General features: G+C 42.0%; 1 protein-coding gene across 2 annotated transcripts in view; it reads right to left on the minus strand.

Annotated features, from left to right (window-relative positions):
• The window catches only part of ARHGAP18 (Rho GTPase activating protein 18), a 131689-nt gene extending 117619 nt beyond the window's left edge, over positions 1 to 14070 (minus strand). The window contains exon 1 of one of the 2 annotated variants that reach the window (XM_047732992.1): positions 13880 to 14070. In XM_047732992.1, the coding sequence (XP_047588948.1) occupies positions 13880 to 13992 (113 nt within the window). In that variant the 5' untranslated portion in view covers positions 13993 to 14070. The remainder of the gene's footprint in view (positions 1 to 13879) is intronic. The other variant, XM_047732991.1, reaches the window with a different exon arrangement.
• Positions 14071 to 14279: the final 209 nt, after the last annotated feature.

Raw genomic sequence — 14279 nt, forward strand, 5'->3', positions numbered from 1 at the left:
AAAACAGGAGCAGCCCGAAGTGGAAGATATGAAGTATTTTTAAAGAAAGAGAAACATTGTCTAATCTTAAAGCACTGTTTAAAAAATCTTTTTCCTTAAGAGAAACACACTCCACACCCTGAGTTCATAAGGTGTCCTGGCCACTTACTTATCTTCCTCCTTGCTTTGAAGAAAGTGTGGCCAGAGGCCAAGAAAGTTTAGTAATACATTAGTAAAGCAAAAGTCTCTAAATAGGAAAAGAAATCCTACAGTAATACAGTAATACATTAGTAAAGCAAAAGTCTCTAAATAGGAAAAGAAATCCTATGTTAAGTCTAGATGTTCGGAGTTATTGGACAGCCAAATGTAACTAACATACTGGGACTAGAAAAAACAAGTGGCTCCAACACTAGCAATTAATTTCAATAGCGCCTCTGGGAGGTTTTCCGTACATACGATGTGATCTCAAAAATATTATGTACTCCAAAACACTACATCTGAGCCCAACAGCCCCTTGGAGAAAATACCATTGGATGTAAACAAGGGCCTTTGGCAACTCTGGCAATATGGAAGAGAGAAAACACATTCTTTACAAGGAGTAGCTCATTTCTCAGCACTATATTCCTCTCAAATTCAAATTCATTTGTGCCTAAAATCAAATTCAAATTTGGATCCTATTTTGAAAATCAGTTTTTGAGAATCGAGTTTTGTTTTTGTTCTTGTGTAAAGAAGAAAAGCCTATTATAATAAATTGTCCCCCACACAATAAAATCTAACCCTCCCAAAATATCAAATATCAGTCAATTCACAAATATAGTTGAATGCCTATCACATACAGACCACTGGATCCATCTAGTGCTTACTATAAGAAAAATTAAGTTTCCCCTTAAGGCATTCATAGTCTATGAATATAAAAAGATTCTCTAAAATAAACTTACCTAACAAGGCAAGGCAGAAGGATAAATACACAAAGAATGTGTATATACTAGTGAAGAATTATAAAAAGTCAAGCTCCAGGGGACAGAGATTTCTGTGTAAGAGTAGTAGGCAATAAGACCAAAAGGCAGGGAGGGCCAGGCACAGACTGGGATGTTATCGGAGTGGTTTACTCTCAAAGATGGCCTTCCTGCATGCAAGCCATGGCCCCACTAAGAGGTAACGCTTATTCCTCCATGCTCTTGGACCACAGCTGGCCTAGGATTAACCAGCCAATAGCATATGGCCATGTGGCACTGAGTGATTTCCGAGACTAGGCTCTAAGAAGCCCGGCAGGTTCCCCCTTCATGTCTTGGAAGGCTCACTCTGGGTAAGCCGGCAAGAGTGTAGGAAGTCAGATTCGCTACTACTCCTGCCAGGAGAGGAAACCCACGCTAGTCATGCAGAGGAGAGGCTCACAAAGAAATTACCCACCAGCCCAGGTACCAAATCTGTATGTGAAGAAACCTCTGGTGACGTCCACCCTCAGCCCAACTTGCTTAGTAAACTTCAGATGCCTATTGAATTTATTTTAAGCCACTAAATTTTGGGGTGGTATATTACAGAGCAACAGACAACTGAAACAACCACCTTGATTTTTAGGAGAGAGGTCACAAACCAGCGGTGCCGGAGTCAGATCCAACCTACCAGCAGGATTTTTGGGGGGCTCAGTATTTTTTTTATTTCTAATTAAATTTTCTACCCAAACCCACATTTTTCTGAGGCCTGTACTTGCTAGTCATCCTCTTCATTCGATTATTATATAACCGGCCAACCCTCTATTCTTTTTTTCTTTTTTTAAGATTTTATTTATGTATTTATTTATTAGGCAGGGGAGAGCAGGCAGGGGGGCAAGTAGACTCTGAGTTGAGGGCATTTCCCAATGCGGAGCTCGATCCTACAACACTGAGATCATGGCCTGAGCCAAAATCAAGAGTCAGATGCTTAACCAACTGTATCACCCAGGGCTCTCCCCCCATTAATTCTTAAGTATATAAATCTCATCTTAAAAATCCAGAGCAAAGCATTAACACACTTACATGATCACCTAAACACGTCCAAGGTGGTAACACTGTGTGATTAAACTATAACATAGAATGACTCAAACTGTTATAAGTCAAAAGAATTTTAGTCTGCAAATATTAAAATATACATATATACTCATTTTCAATAAATTGTAACAGTTAACAGTGGTTGTTTTAAAAAAAAATAGAACACTATATAAATTTACTTCTACCTTGACCCAAATAACTTCTATCAGATGGTGGATTGCATCCTTGACCATATTATTTGGATCAGAGAGAAATAACAGACACACACTTAGTAACTCTAGTAGAAACATTAATTATAGACTAAGTTGATCGAGTTACATGTTTCTAGACCACCTATAAATAGCCCAAGTTCCTTTCAACTTTCAGTTGCCAATTTACCTTTTCTTACTCAAACCAAATCTCAATTATTCAACGACAAATTATTTTAAAGTTTTATACTTCACACCAGAACTTCCTAAATAGGATACTGAAAACAATTATTTTAGAATCCATTTGATTCTAAAGCAGGAATTCTTTTTTTTTTTTTTAAGATTTTATTTATTTGACAGAGAGAGATCACAAGTAGGCAGAGAGAGGGGTAAGCAGGCTCCCTGCTGAGCAGAGAGCCCGATGCAGGACTCGATCCCAGAACCCTGATATCATGACCTGAGCCAAAGGCAGAGGCCCAACCCACTGAGCCACCAGAGAAGGAATTCTTACATTTATTTTATTCCAGGCTTATCATTTACACCCAAAAAAGACCTTCACAGCTTAGCTAAAATATCTATTAAAATGTATAAAATAATTCAAAATTTAACATGTTAACATACTAACATATAACATATTAACATATCCTAATAGCTTTCTAAGTTACCTGAATCTTTCTAGGTAAGATTTCAAATTTATGCTTATCAGTATCATTCCTATGACTTTCCTCAGATGATATCTGATAGACAGTAGCATGCAGAGATAAACCAGATCCCTACAGCCCAACCACCCAAACCAAAACATACATGTTAATAAGAATCCAATATCCTCCCACGTAATTCCAGTTTCATAGCAGCATGACATTAATCCATTTCCCACTTAATCATATTTTCTTCTCACCTGATTCAACTAGGATCACAAGAACATATATCAATTTCCACCTTCCTAACTCTTCTAAAATAAATGACAAATGGAAACAAGAGCATAATCCCTAACAGAAGACAGGCACATGCATAGGAGATGTGGAAAGTTTTTTTTTTGCAGGGATGTGTGAAGCTCCTGTGGGCCTTGCAAGCACACTGTACTAGACTAAGACACACCTACAGGCAGAAAATAAATAAATAAATAAATTTAAAAAGGCAAGTCTCCCTTCTCAATTCATAAAGGTCCTGAGAGGCACCAAAGGAAATATTGCACAATAACCACCAACTTAGTTGAAGATTTTGAGTTTGAAAAATGTATTTGGGAACCTGTTGTTGGAAGCTCAGAACACATTTTCCCCATGGCAACAATGCTACAAATAAATAGTCCGTTGAGTTGTGTGGCTAGTGAAAAGAAATCTACTAAACTATGAAATGCCACAATTGGAGAATTTGCAGCCTGTGGAATTTAAACATCATTTATGCTATCGTTTCCCCATGGAAAACAGCTTCTGCCTTTCTAACAGGTATCCGTCTCTCCCCTCCCCCTTCACCCTCCCATTTCTCCTTTAATATCTCTACTTCCACCAAAAAGTCCCCAGTCTCTTAGAGGTGGAACCAAAACCATCTGCACTTGTGAGCCTTGGGTAAGCAGGAGCTGTCAAGTTTTTAGCAATTTGAAATGCAGGTGCAGGGAGGGACTGGAGAACTGCTGAAGAAGACAGTTTCTGGCCTAGGGCCCAAGGCCCAGTAGGCATTTAAAGTAAATTTATTATGTATGACACAGATGAAGAGAAGAACCAGCAGAACAGCTTTCAAATTTGTGTGCTAAATGGGAAAGGGGATGGGGCTCAGGACTCAGGGGGAATTGAGGTGGGGGGAACACATTCCTCACCCCCAGATCTGTGCCATGGATATCATACCCTCAAGAGACCTGCTCCATGAAACATCACTTCCTTTTTTTTTTTTAAAGATTTATTTATTTATTTGGGGGTGCCCAGTGGCTTGGTCATTAAGCATCTGCCTTCAGCTCAGTTATGATCCCAGGATCCTAGGATCAAGCCCCTCGTCAAGATCCCTGCTCAATGGGAAGCCTGTTTCTACTTCTCCCCCTGCTTGTGTTCTCTCTCTCTCTCTCACTGTGTCTCTCTCTGTCAAATAAATAATTAAAATCTTTAAAAAATATAGGCATTTGTTTGAGAAAGAGAGAGAAAGCAAGCACATGGTGGAGAGGGACAGAGGGAGATGGAGAGAGAAACTCAGACTCCGTGCTGAGCGTGGAGGCTGATGTGGGGCTAGATCTCATGACTCTGAGATCATGACTGGAACGGACACCAAGAGTCAGAGGCTTAACCGACTGTGCCACCCAGGTGCCCCCATCTGTTATGAAATCATCAGTTGTTCATAAAGCACATACATATAACGTTAAGGGGGAAAAAAGTAAAAAGTATTCTTTCCTCAAATACTTTGCTTTAGCTAATAGTAACATATCAATATATTTACCTGTAAGTATTCAAATAATGTGAAGTCAATTTGCTCTTTGAGGAACATAAGCAAACAAGTCTTCCTTCCTCTATATGAGATGATTTCACATATTAAGAGTAATAAATGATTTAGAAATATACATCTGCCCAAACTATAAAAAACTACTCAAAACAGTCACCTGAGCCCAAAAAGGGGTCAATACCTTTAAACCCTTAAGATATTTTTTGTATTCTTAGGAGTCATTAAAATAATTATAATCTGAGATATTTTCATAACTCATTCCACAATTATTTTTAATTTTTTCCGTAATTATTTTTAAAATCAAGAAGTTACACTGTCTACCAAAGCAAACATACTTTCCCCAAGTCATTTACAAATCAATCTCAAAAATGCTTTCTAAGAGAATTTCCAAATTAATTCACCAACAGATAATCTGACTGTCCTACATCATCATAGAAAAATTGTTGTGCATTTAGTCAAGCACTCTTCTAAGTACATTACATATATTAACTCATCCAAACATCCAAACAGTATTTTTTTCTCCTGTTTGCAGAAGGAAAAGAAAAAACTGAGGTCCTGTGACATTTAACAACTTGTCCAAGGTCTCCCAGCTTTTAAATAACAGAGCCAGGATTCCAAGCCAGACCATCTAGCTCCAAAGTCTGTGTGTATAATCACTACACCTTATTTGCTCTTACACTCATTCATTCATTAAAACTTTTATTACCTGCCTGAGGCACTTTGCTAAGGCCTAGGCATAAAGAGACCAAAAAAGAAAGAAAAAAAAAAAAAAAAGGCAAGGTCTCCAACTTCAAAGAACTTACATTTTAGTACACAGCAGAAGTAAAAAGCAAATTAAGTCAAAAAGTTCAGTATGACAATTCTAATTAAGTGAAATGTTTAGGGAAATTATAAGATATTGTTTTAAGAAGGATTAAAGTAATATTCCTCATCTATTTTTTTAAACTCTCAAAAGCCTCATAGTTGATCTTTATAATTAACCCTGTGAAGAAGACATAACATTATTACACCCATTTCACAGAGGAGGAGACAGTGAAAGGTAGGATGCCCTCAACAGCTTTGTAAAGATGCCGCATCCCTTCTGAGGATCTGCCCTCCCCACAGAACCTGCTACACTAAAAAGACCCTCAGGGGGTGAAACCATAAGAATCATAGGCTTCCTGAGGCAGCTCAAGAAAATTAACCCCGCAATTCGAGTCCCCTTTCAAAACTTTGAAACTAGGAAATAGAGAGATGATCAGTTTGCCATGAGATACAAGTTGATAGAGGGCAACAAGGCTGGGCATCCATTAAGATCTGAGCTTGAGTTTAAAATGATGAGATTATAAAGCCAGCAGACAGACAGCAGACAGAACAAGAGAATGCCCAGAGAGAGCGAGCAGACATACCACATGACCCCTCAGTGAGAGAAAAAGACAGGCAAAGCCTCCTCTCCCCAGGACCCAGCTGCCTGTAATAAACCTCATTTCCCTAAGGACACTGAAGGGTTCTCTGCCAACCACCAAACAGCATGAGCAAAGGAGATGACATCTCACATTCTCTCTCAGCACAGAAATTCAGATACTTCGTGCACTTGAGTTTGGAAGAGATTCCAGATGTAGTAACTGGCCACACCGGTCTCCATGGTTTCTGTTTACTTCTTGCAAAAAGTGTGACAAACTTGGCAGGCTCACAGCAACAAACAGAGCAGTCAAAAGAATGTGTCTTCCAGATTATCCAGACATCATCCCTTCTGCTCCATCTACCCTAATTCATTCACAACACCTTTATCCGTCCCCACTCTCCGCAAGTAAGGAGATTCATGCTTGATCTCCTATTGAAAGAGCAAAGAAGTTAAGAAATACCAATACCCACTAAAACCTTACAGCAACTTCTTCTCAGAGTATTTGTTTGAAAGGAAGCATCTAGATCAGAAGTCATCTAGAGGAGAGAGTTCAGGAGAGAATTGCATCACACCTAATCTAGTGCCCCCATGTCCCCAAACCAAGCATGGAGAAGGTGCTGTTGATCTCCCCTCACCCTACCCCTGCCCCACCACCCTCACAGCCTGGAGGCCTCAAGTTTCTGCTGTTCCAAGCTTTCTCCCAGGGACACCACTAGGGTGACAAGCAGAAAGGCTTCTCAGGATGCTTGGGCAGATCTGGATGAAAGAAAGGCAGGAGAGAAACATGAGAGAAGGCAGCAAAAGGAAGTAAGACATCACGAATCCATGACCACAGAGCACAGAGAGCCCCCCATTTTTGACAATGCAGGCTCAGCCTCTAAGATGCGGGTCTTTTTTCTCATGTGTGAATGCTACTCATGTGTGCAGATGACAAGGAATTTAAAGAGGAAAAGAAAATTCATTTTGGAGGTCCAATTGCTAAAACAACTAAAGCCTAATGGGCATGCCATCTGGTAGCAATTAAGTACATCATTAATCACATCAATTTTTGTGAGGTCGTTTTGGGGCAATACTCCTGAAAGCAAGACAAATACCAAGAACTTAAAACATAAAAAGAACGTAAGTCTTTATTTTTTAAAAGATTTTATTTATTTTATTTGAGAAAGAGAGAGCAAGGGAAGAGCAGGAGAGGGACAAGCAAACTCCCCGCTGAGTGCAGAGCCTGACACGACGTAGGGGGCTGGATGCCAGGACCCTCTGATATCATGACCTGAGCTGTAATCAAGAGTTAGTCGCTTAACCAACTGAGCCACCCAGGGGCCCCAAGAACATAAAACTTTCAATAAGCACAAGTCCCACTCAGAAAAGAGAGACAAGAGTAGATGGTGCAGGTGGACAGTGAAATAAGTGTCTCATGGAAAACAAAAGGTTTTTGGCAGAGCTTGGGTTTTTTGTTTGGTTTTGTTTGTCTTGGTTTTTGTTTTGCAAGTGGTTAGGGGAGAGGTTCTTGAGATTTTTAAATTCTCATATTTGAAAGACATAAACCTAATATAAGTTCCACGAAGATCACTTTGGACAGGACCACAGAAATCACAAACTTCACAAATGAGGGCAATTTAAAGGCAACTATCGGGGCGCCTGGGTGGTTCAGTGGGTTAAAGCCTCTGCCTTTAGTTCAGGTCATGATCCCAGGGTCCTGGGATCGAGCCCCAAATCGGGCTCTCTGCTCAGCAGGGAGCCTGCTTCCTCCTCTCTCTCTCTCTGCCTGCCACTCTGCCTACTTGTGATCTGTCTGTCAAACAAATAAATATTTAAAAAAAAAAAAAAACTTTAAAAGGAAACTATCACATAACTTTAAATAAAGGTGAGACCAGCCCTTTGGAGTATGAGGTGTGTCCTCTAACAATTCAAGAGAAAATTACACATAAGGCTTCTAAACTACACAGTAAATAAGTTTTCAGAAAGTACTCTAATGTCATGAAATGGATGACTAGATTGATCTAGAAGCAGTTATCCATATGGTCAGGTAGAAAATGCATTTGGGGGCACCTAGGTGGCTCAGTCAGTTAAGCCTTCAGCTAAGGTCATGGTCCTAGGGTCCTGGGATTGAGTCCCCCATCAGGCTCCCTGCTCGGCAGGGAGCACTCTTCTCCCTCTGCCTCTGCGGCTCCCCCTACTTGTGCTCTCTCACTCTCTCTCAGTCAAATAAATAATTTTTTAAAAAATGCAATTGGAATGCCCTAAAAGCTAAAGTGAGAAAAATAATAAGAAATGTTATTTCACTTACTACATAACTGCACTATCAAAATTCTTGACCATCTTTTTCTCCACCAAAAAATACACATAATTTCAGATAGTTCACAAACATAGAGGAGAAAAACTTCATTTATGATACAGTACATAATTTTTTTGAGTGCCGTGTACTCACATAAAAACTCGGAATGTATCAAGAAAGACAACCATGTTCTTCCCTTAACACTTCTTTGAGGAAAAAAATAAATAAATTTCCAAGTTGTAAGTCCAAAGCTGAGCTTCATGTCTTACCAGCCCATCCTCTTTCCACTATAGAAGCCTTCCCCATCTAAATAAAATGGAGTTGCATAAGGCCAAACCTTGCTACAACTTTTATTCCCATTGGCTCATGTACCAAAACCAGCAGGAAATCCCAAAAGCTCTACCTTCAGAATATTTCACCACCCACCAGACCTACTACCCAAACTGAAACCTTGGTCAAGGCTACCATCACCTTACCCTCCTGAGTCATGTGCCTACTTCTATAGTCTACAGTCTACACAACAGCCAGAGACACTCTTCAAAACCAAAACATGCTCTCTCCCTCCGGTGATCACTAGCCTCCCTGATCGCTGGCTCCCCATCTCACTTTTTGCAAAAATTAAAATCCGCAAGTGGTCTACAAAACCATCAGATAAATCTACCTGCCCCACCAAGTTTTCTCCTACTCAGAGCCACTGACCCCCAACATTCCAGCTAAGCAAAGCTCTTTGCTCCTCTGGGGGCTTGCTCTAGGGCTCACTCCAGGCTCATCGCTTCTATACCTCCTCCATGGCTCTACCTTAAAAGCTCTTCCCCCAACTCTTGTCCCCAGATATCTGGCAAGGCTCCCCTGCTGCTAAAGCCTTCACTTTCTTACTCTATGCCCCACTCCACCATCACAAACAGATGTTTGTCTGTTTTTTTCCCCCATTACAGCCCCAGCTCTTGGACAACTGCCTGACACACAGTAAGAGCTTAGTAATTATATGTGGAAACACTGAGTGACCAAATACTTACGTTATGACATAATTTTATAGAACCATGAAATGGGTAGAATTTGAAAAAGTCTAGAATTAAAGCATGTGAAGATGGCTACCCTCTTCCACTGGGCACACTGGGCAGTAGTTCTTAGAGGAGGAGGAAGGAAGTTTGGGACAGCAAGGAGTCCAGCTGCCTAAAGAAGACCCGCCCACATTCCAGGTTGCCATAAAAGTCAGTGTTTACAGATCTCTGTGGGGCCCATCAATGCCCCAAGGCAGGTTCACTCAAAGCCGCTGTCACTAGTTCCAATTCTCAATATTGCTACACATCAAAAGGACATTTCCAAGGTCTTTCAAACATCAGAGGCCTGAACTTCTACATTATGGTTAATGTAATTAACATAATTTCAGTTATGCCAATTTCAGTTAAGCACATAAATCATGCCCATGTTTCAGAACCCATTACAAAACGATACTCGTGAAAATGCTCCTGAAATGAGGAAGAATGCTTCATATGCCACAAAGCTCCATCGTTACTTTACCTAATGTTAAAGAGAGTAGCGCCTAGCTATAAAGCAGACACTGTTCTGTGCGGTTTACAGGGAACAGCCCACGTGGTCCTCCAATGAAGCGAGTACTATTAATTTCAGTTTACAGGTAGAGAGTTAAAGAACCCCTCTGGGGCCATACTTCTAATGAGCTAGAGAGCTGGGATATGAACCCAGGAGGGTTGGCCCCCAGCCCGGGGTTTCAGAGCCTATTCACCATGACACACTGCCCCTTGGTTCTGCCCAATTCCAATGGTCTGCAAATGGAGTCAACAAAACAAGACCTTACATGATGAATGCCATACCTTTGTCCACAGAAGACATAAAATACCTGGAATGTCAACTGGAGTTAAGAGTTTCAATAAGAAAATATCATCTGACATTAATAGTTATCAAATATTGATGAAAACCTGAGATAAAGCAAGTAAGTTTTTCTCAAAAAGTCAGGGCAGGGCTGCCTGGGTGGCTCAGTGGGTTAGGCTCAGGTCAGTGAGCTGAGTGGGTCAGTGGGTTAGGCTTCAGCTCAGGTCATGATCTCAGGGTCCTGGAATAAATCCCACATCAGGCTCTCTGCTCAGCAGGGAGCCTGCTCTCTCCGTGCCCACCCGCCCCCCACCTACTTGTGATCTCTGTCAAATAAATAAATAAAATCTTTAAAAAAAAAAAAAAAAAAGGTCAAAAGAGGGTGTGCCTGGGTGGTTCAGTCAATTAAGCAGCTGTTTTCAGCTCAGGTCATGATCCCATGGTTGGTCCTGGGATCCAACCGCACAAGTCAGGCTCCCTGCTGGGTGGGGAGCCTGCTTCTCCCTCTCCTCTCTCCCGGCTTGTGCTCTTACTCTCTCTGTCAAATAAATAAATAAAATCTTTAAAACAAAAAAAAAAAAGTCAAAGGAGGGGCACCTGGGTGGCTCAGTGGGTTAAGCCTCTGCCTTCGGCTCAGGTCATGATCCCAGGGTTCTGGGATCAAGCGCCACATCAGACTCTCTGCTCAGCAGGGAGCCTGCTTCCCCCTCTTTCTCTGCCTACTGTGATCTCTCTCTCTCCCTGTCAAATAAATAAATATATTTTTTTAAAAGTCAAAGGAGAATAATAAAAGTAGACAAAATGCAGTTTTAAAAACTGCTTTGCTAAAGCAAACAGTAAGAAACCTGCTTGAAAATTAACAAGTAAATACTCATAAATACAGCTAGTCATAAAAAGTGGCCTCCTTTGGAAATATCTGTGTGTAAGTTAGAACAACTAACGTAGCATATTTCTTCAAATCCTAATGTTTTAAGGAAGAAGTAGAACAAAAAACTGAAAACAGGATTCTGTAAATATTTGAGAGACTCTAACCAGGAGGAGGAGGAATTCCTTAATCAGTCATCCAGTGAATGTATCCTGATAAAGAGGGATAATGGAACGGAATGGAATGGAAGGAATTTTAGACTAAGAGATTACTTACAAAAATACTAATTCCCTACTACCCCAACTTCTCCAAAGACCAAAATAAAAGTAAAAAAGACTTGATTAGGCAAAGCTAAAAATCAAACACATTCTATAAATATCCTAAATCATATACATAGCCCTTTATACTTTTCAAGTGACATGTATGAGTTCATCTTATTGAACAAAACATTCGATTAAATAGTTCAAAGTGCCTGTTATTTAGAAAAGACATAATCTTGCAATAAGCCAAATTAGACTCCCAAGCCCCCTTCACCAACTGTTGAATGGGTGGGAGAGAACAGAGTCTAACTTGGCCTCTTTTTGAGTTTTGTTTGCTTTGGTTTGGTTTGCATTTGAAGAGCTTTTTAAAATAGGCATCAACCATCAACCCTGCCCCTCAGAGCAGCTTCCCAGTGCTTAAGGCACCAGGTGACCAATCTGATCAGAGTGAAACCCCTGTGGGCCTGGCTCCCCTTTTTCAGGGGTCACTCCTGACCCCATCCCATCCTTGAATCGCTCCCTGCCTCCATCCAACCCCCTCCTCCTCCACTAGTAGTATCTCAACCCTTCCAGGCCCAAAATAACACTGAGCTAAATTATTCCATACCTAATGATAAATTCCATTAAAGACTGTCCCTTCCCCCTCCTTCCTGCCTTTCCTCCCAGCCCTCAAACCAGGCCTCCCATCTTCTTCAGCCAATATAAAGAACTGGCTGGCTGGCTGGCTGGCTGGCTCAGTAGTGTTTGTGACTCTTGATTTCAGGGTTGTGAATTCAAGCTCCACACTGGGCATGGAGACTACTAAAGAAGAAAAAGAAGAAAAAGAAAAAAAAAAAGTCCCCACAAATCTAATTCAGTGGTGATGGTTTGGGGCCAGTATGGACAAGCAATATGGCAGCCCACAGGGGAAGAAGGTGGGAACGGACCTGGTGCTGTGGCCCCAGGGGGAGCACTCACAGCACCTTCAGCTGCTACCCCGCTGCCTTAGCACCTCCAGATTCTGCTTCAGCATAGTCTGAGAGTACTCTGTCCTGTCTTTGTCCTCTCAACCCACTCAACTACAGACCACAACAACAGACTACAAAACTCCAAATATAGAATAAAGCCTCCAGAACTGAATATGCAGTCCCCTGGCAAAGGCCTAGAACCATGGGCCTTGCAACACCCTAATAATTCCTGGGGCTTGAGGACTCAAGGGGAAAATGAGAGGTTTGGACTCTATGTCCCGAAGTTTCTTCCTACTCTCAAAACCAAGATCCAAAATTTGGCTCAAATACCCAGGCCACTCCAGAGTAAAGTCAATGCAGAATGAACTAGGTTTGTACTATTCGGGCAATTATGACTCTGATGTGGACTCCCAGTTAGAGAAGACACAAGGCTGGTGTTACGGGCTGCTTACTGCTAAAAGATCACTAATACACTGGTGAACCACAGAAAAAAATGAAAGTACTCAATGATCTCACACAAAACACTAAAAGTGACAGAAAATAAAATGGGAACACATCTAAAGCACAAGTAGCAATTCCCTTTTATCTCCAAAAATGAATTCAGTCAATGGAATACATACTGTGGCAGCTATGTGAGGAAAAGTTCTGGTCAGCCTGAGAATCTAATAGAGTACTACAGCCATTCCTTTGATTTTTATTCCCCTCCCCCACTTCTGAGGGTTTTTAAACAAATGAAAGAAGGCATTATTTCAGCTGGAGGCATAAGCATAAGTCATATAAGAACAAAGAAGGTTTTATTATCACACTTAACATCAAGGAGGAAATATGCTTACCGACAACTAATTGAGGTTATGCTACATTACTAGGTTAAGCATTCACTGTTTGCAAGCTTCTAAGCCAATATTTACTATTTATATCTAAGTCTGGAGGTTAAATGTTCAGCTAGGAAGAAGGTCATTAAGAAGAAAAAAAAGCCCTTGAAAAATCAGAACAAAGTACACAGAGAGAAAGATACTCTTTTTGCTTCAGTGGTCTATAGAACACCTGCCCTTCTGCGTCTAAAGTGAGTCAACATTAACCACATTTCACTCTGGCCCCAGCGAACTACCTCCCGATTAAAACAAACAAACAAACGAAAAACCCTCCTTTTTGAAAGCTCTGCCCCATGCTCATACATACACAAAAGAATGTGAAACACACTGCCACAGGCCAGTGTCTTGGGCTTTTTGCCTAAGAAGTTTGCTTTCAGCGAGAAGTGGGGGGGGGGGGGGGGGGGGGCGCACTCTAAGAACAGACTCTACAATGAACAGCCTCGTTACTTGTTGGCACACTTCCCCAACTAGCAATTCCAATGCCTTGAGCCCATTCGAAAATTCCATGTCATAGAAGTGTTTCAAACACAGTCATTTGATCTTTCAACATTTGCAAATGCACCTGCTAAGCAGCAAGCCTGACAGCCATAGCCCCAGTTCCTTCCCATCCATCTTCACCAGGAGTCATAGGGGCTACTTGAGGCGTGGACTAGAGAGACGCAAAGTACACAACCCGCCCCCCAGGCCAAACACTTCTTCCGCAGCAGGACGTTAGGCTCGAAGTGCGATGCCTTTCCGTTCTCCCGGCACCAACTTCCCTGTCACTTTTTTCCTGGAGCAGGTAGGATGTTTTGTTTTGCACCGGAGCTTTCCAACGCCAGGGCTTACCTTGCGGTGGCTTCCTCCCCTCCCTTGCCATGGTCCCCCCCCACGGCCTGGTCCTTGCCGCTGGGGTGGTAGGCAGTGAGGACAACTCCCTGGGAACTGGAGAGCCAGTTCATGGTGACAGAAGGGGCATAATTTCTGCGATCCTGACACGGAGACGGGGAATGAAGTTCCTCCGGGCTGCTCCGCTCATTAGCATTGGCCGGCTCCGCCTCCCGAGGCCGGTGACTGGCAGGGGAGGGGCGGGGCCTCGCCGGCGAAGGGCGGGCTGGCTGGCTGTCCAATGAGAGGAGCTGTGACTCAGAGTATTGTTTCAACCCGGGGCAATTCCAGTCCGGGCGGCTTTAGTTGAGGAAGGGTGGGGGCGTGGTTGGGGCGCGCGGGGGGGGGGGGGGGGGGGGGG

Source organism: Lutra lutra, chromosome 6 (genome assembly GCF_902655055.1).
Source record: "Lutra lutra chromosome 6, mLutLut1.2, whole genome shotgun sequence".
NCBI lineage: Eukaryota > Metazoa > Chordata > Mammalia > Carnivora > Mustelidae > Lutra > Lutra lutra.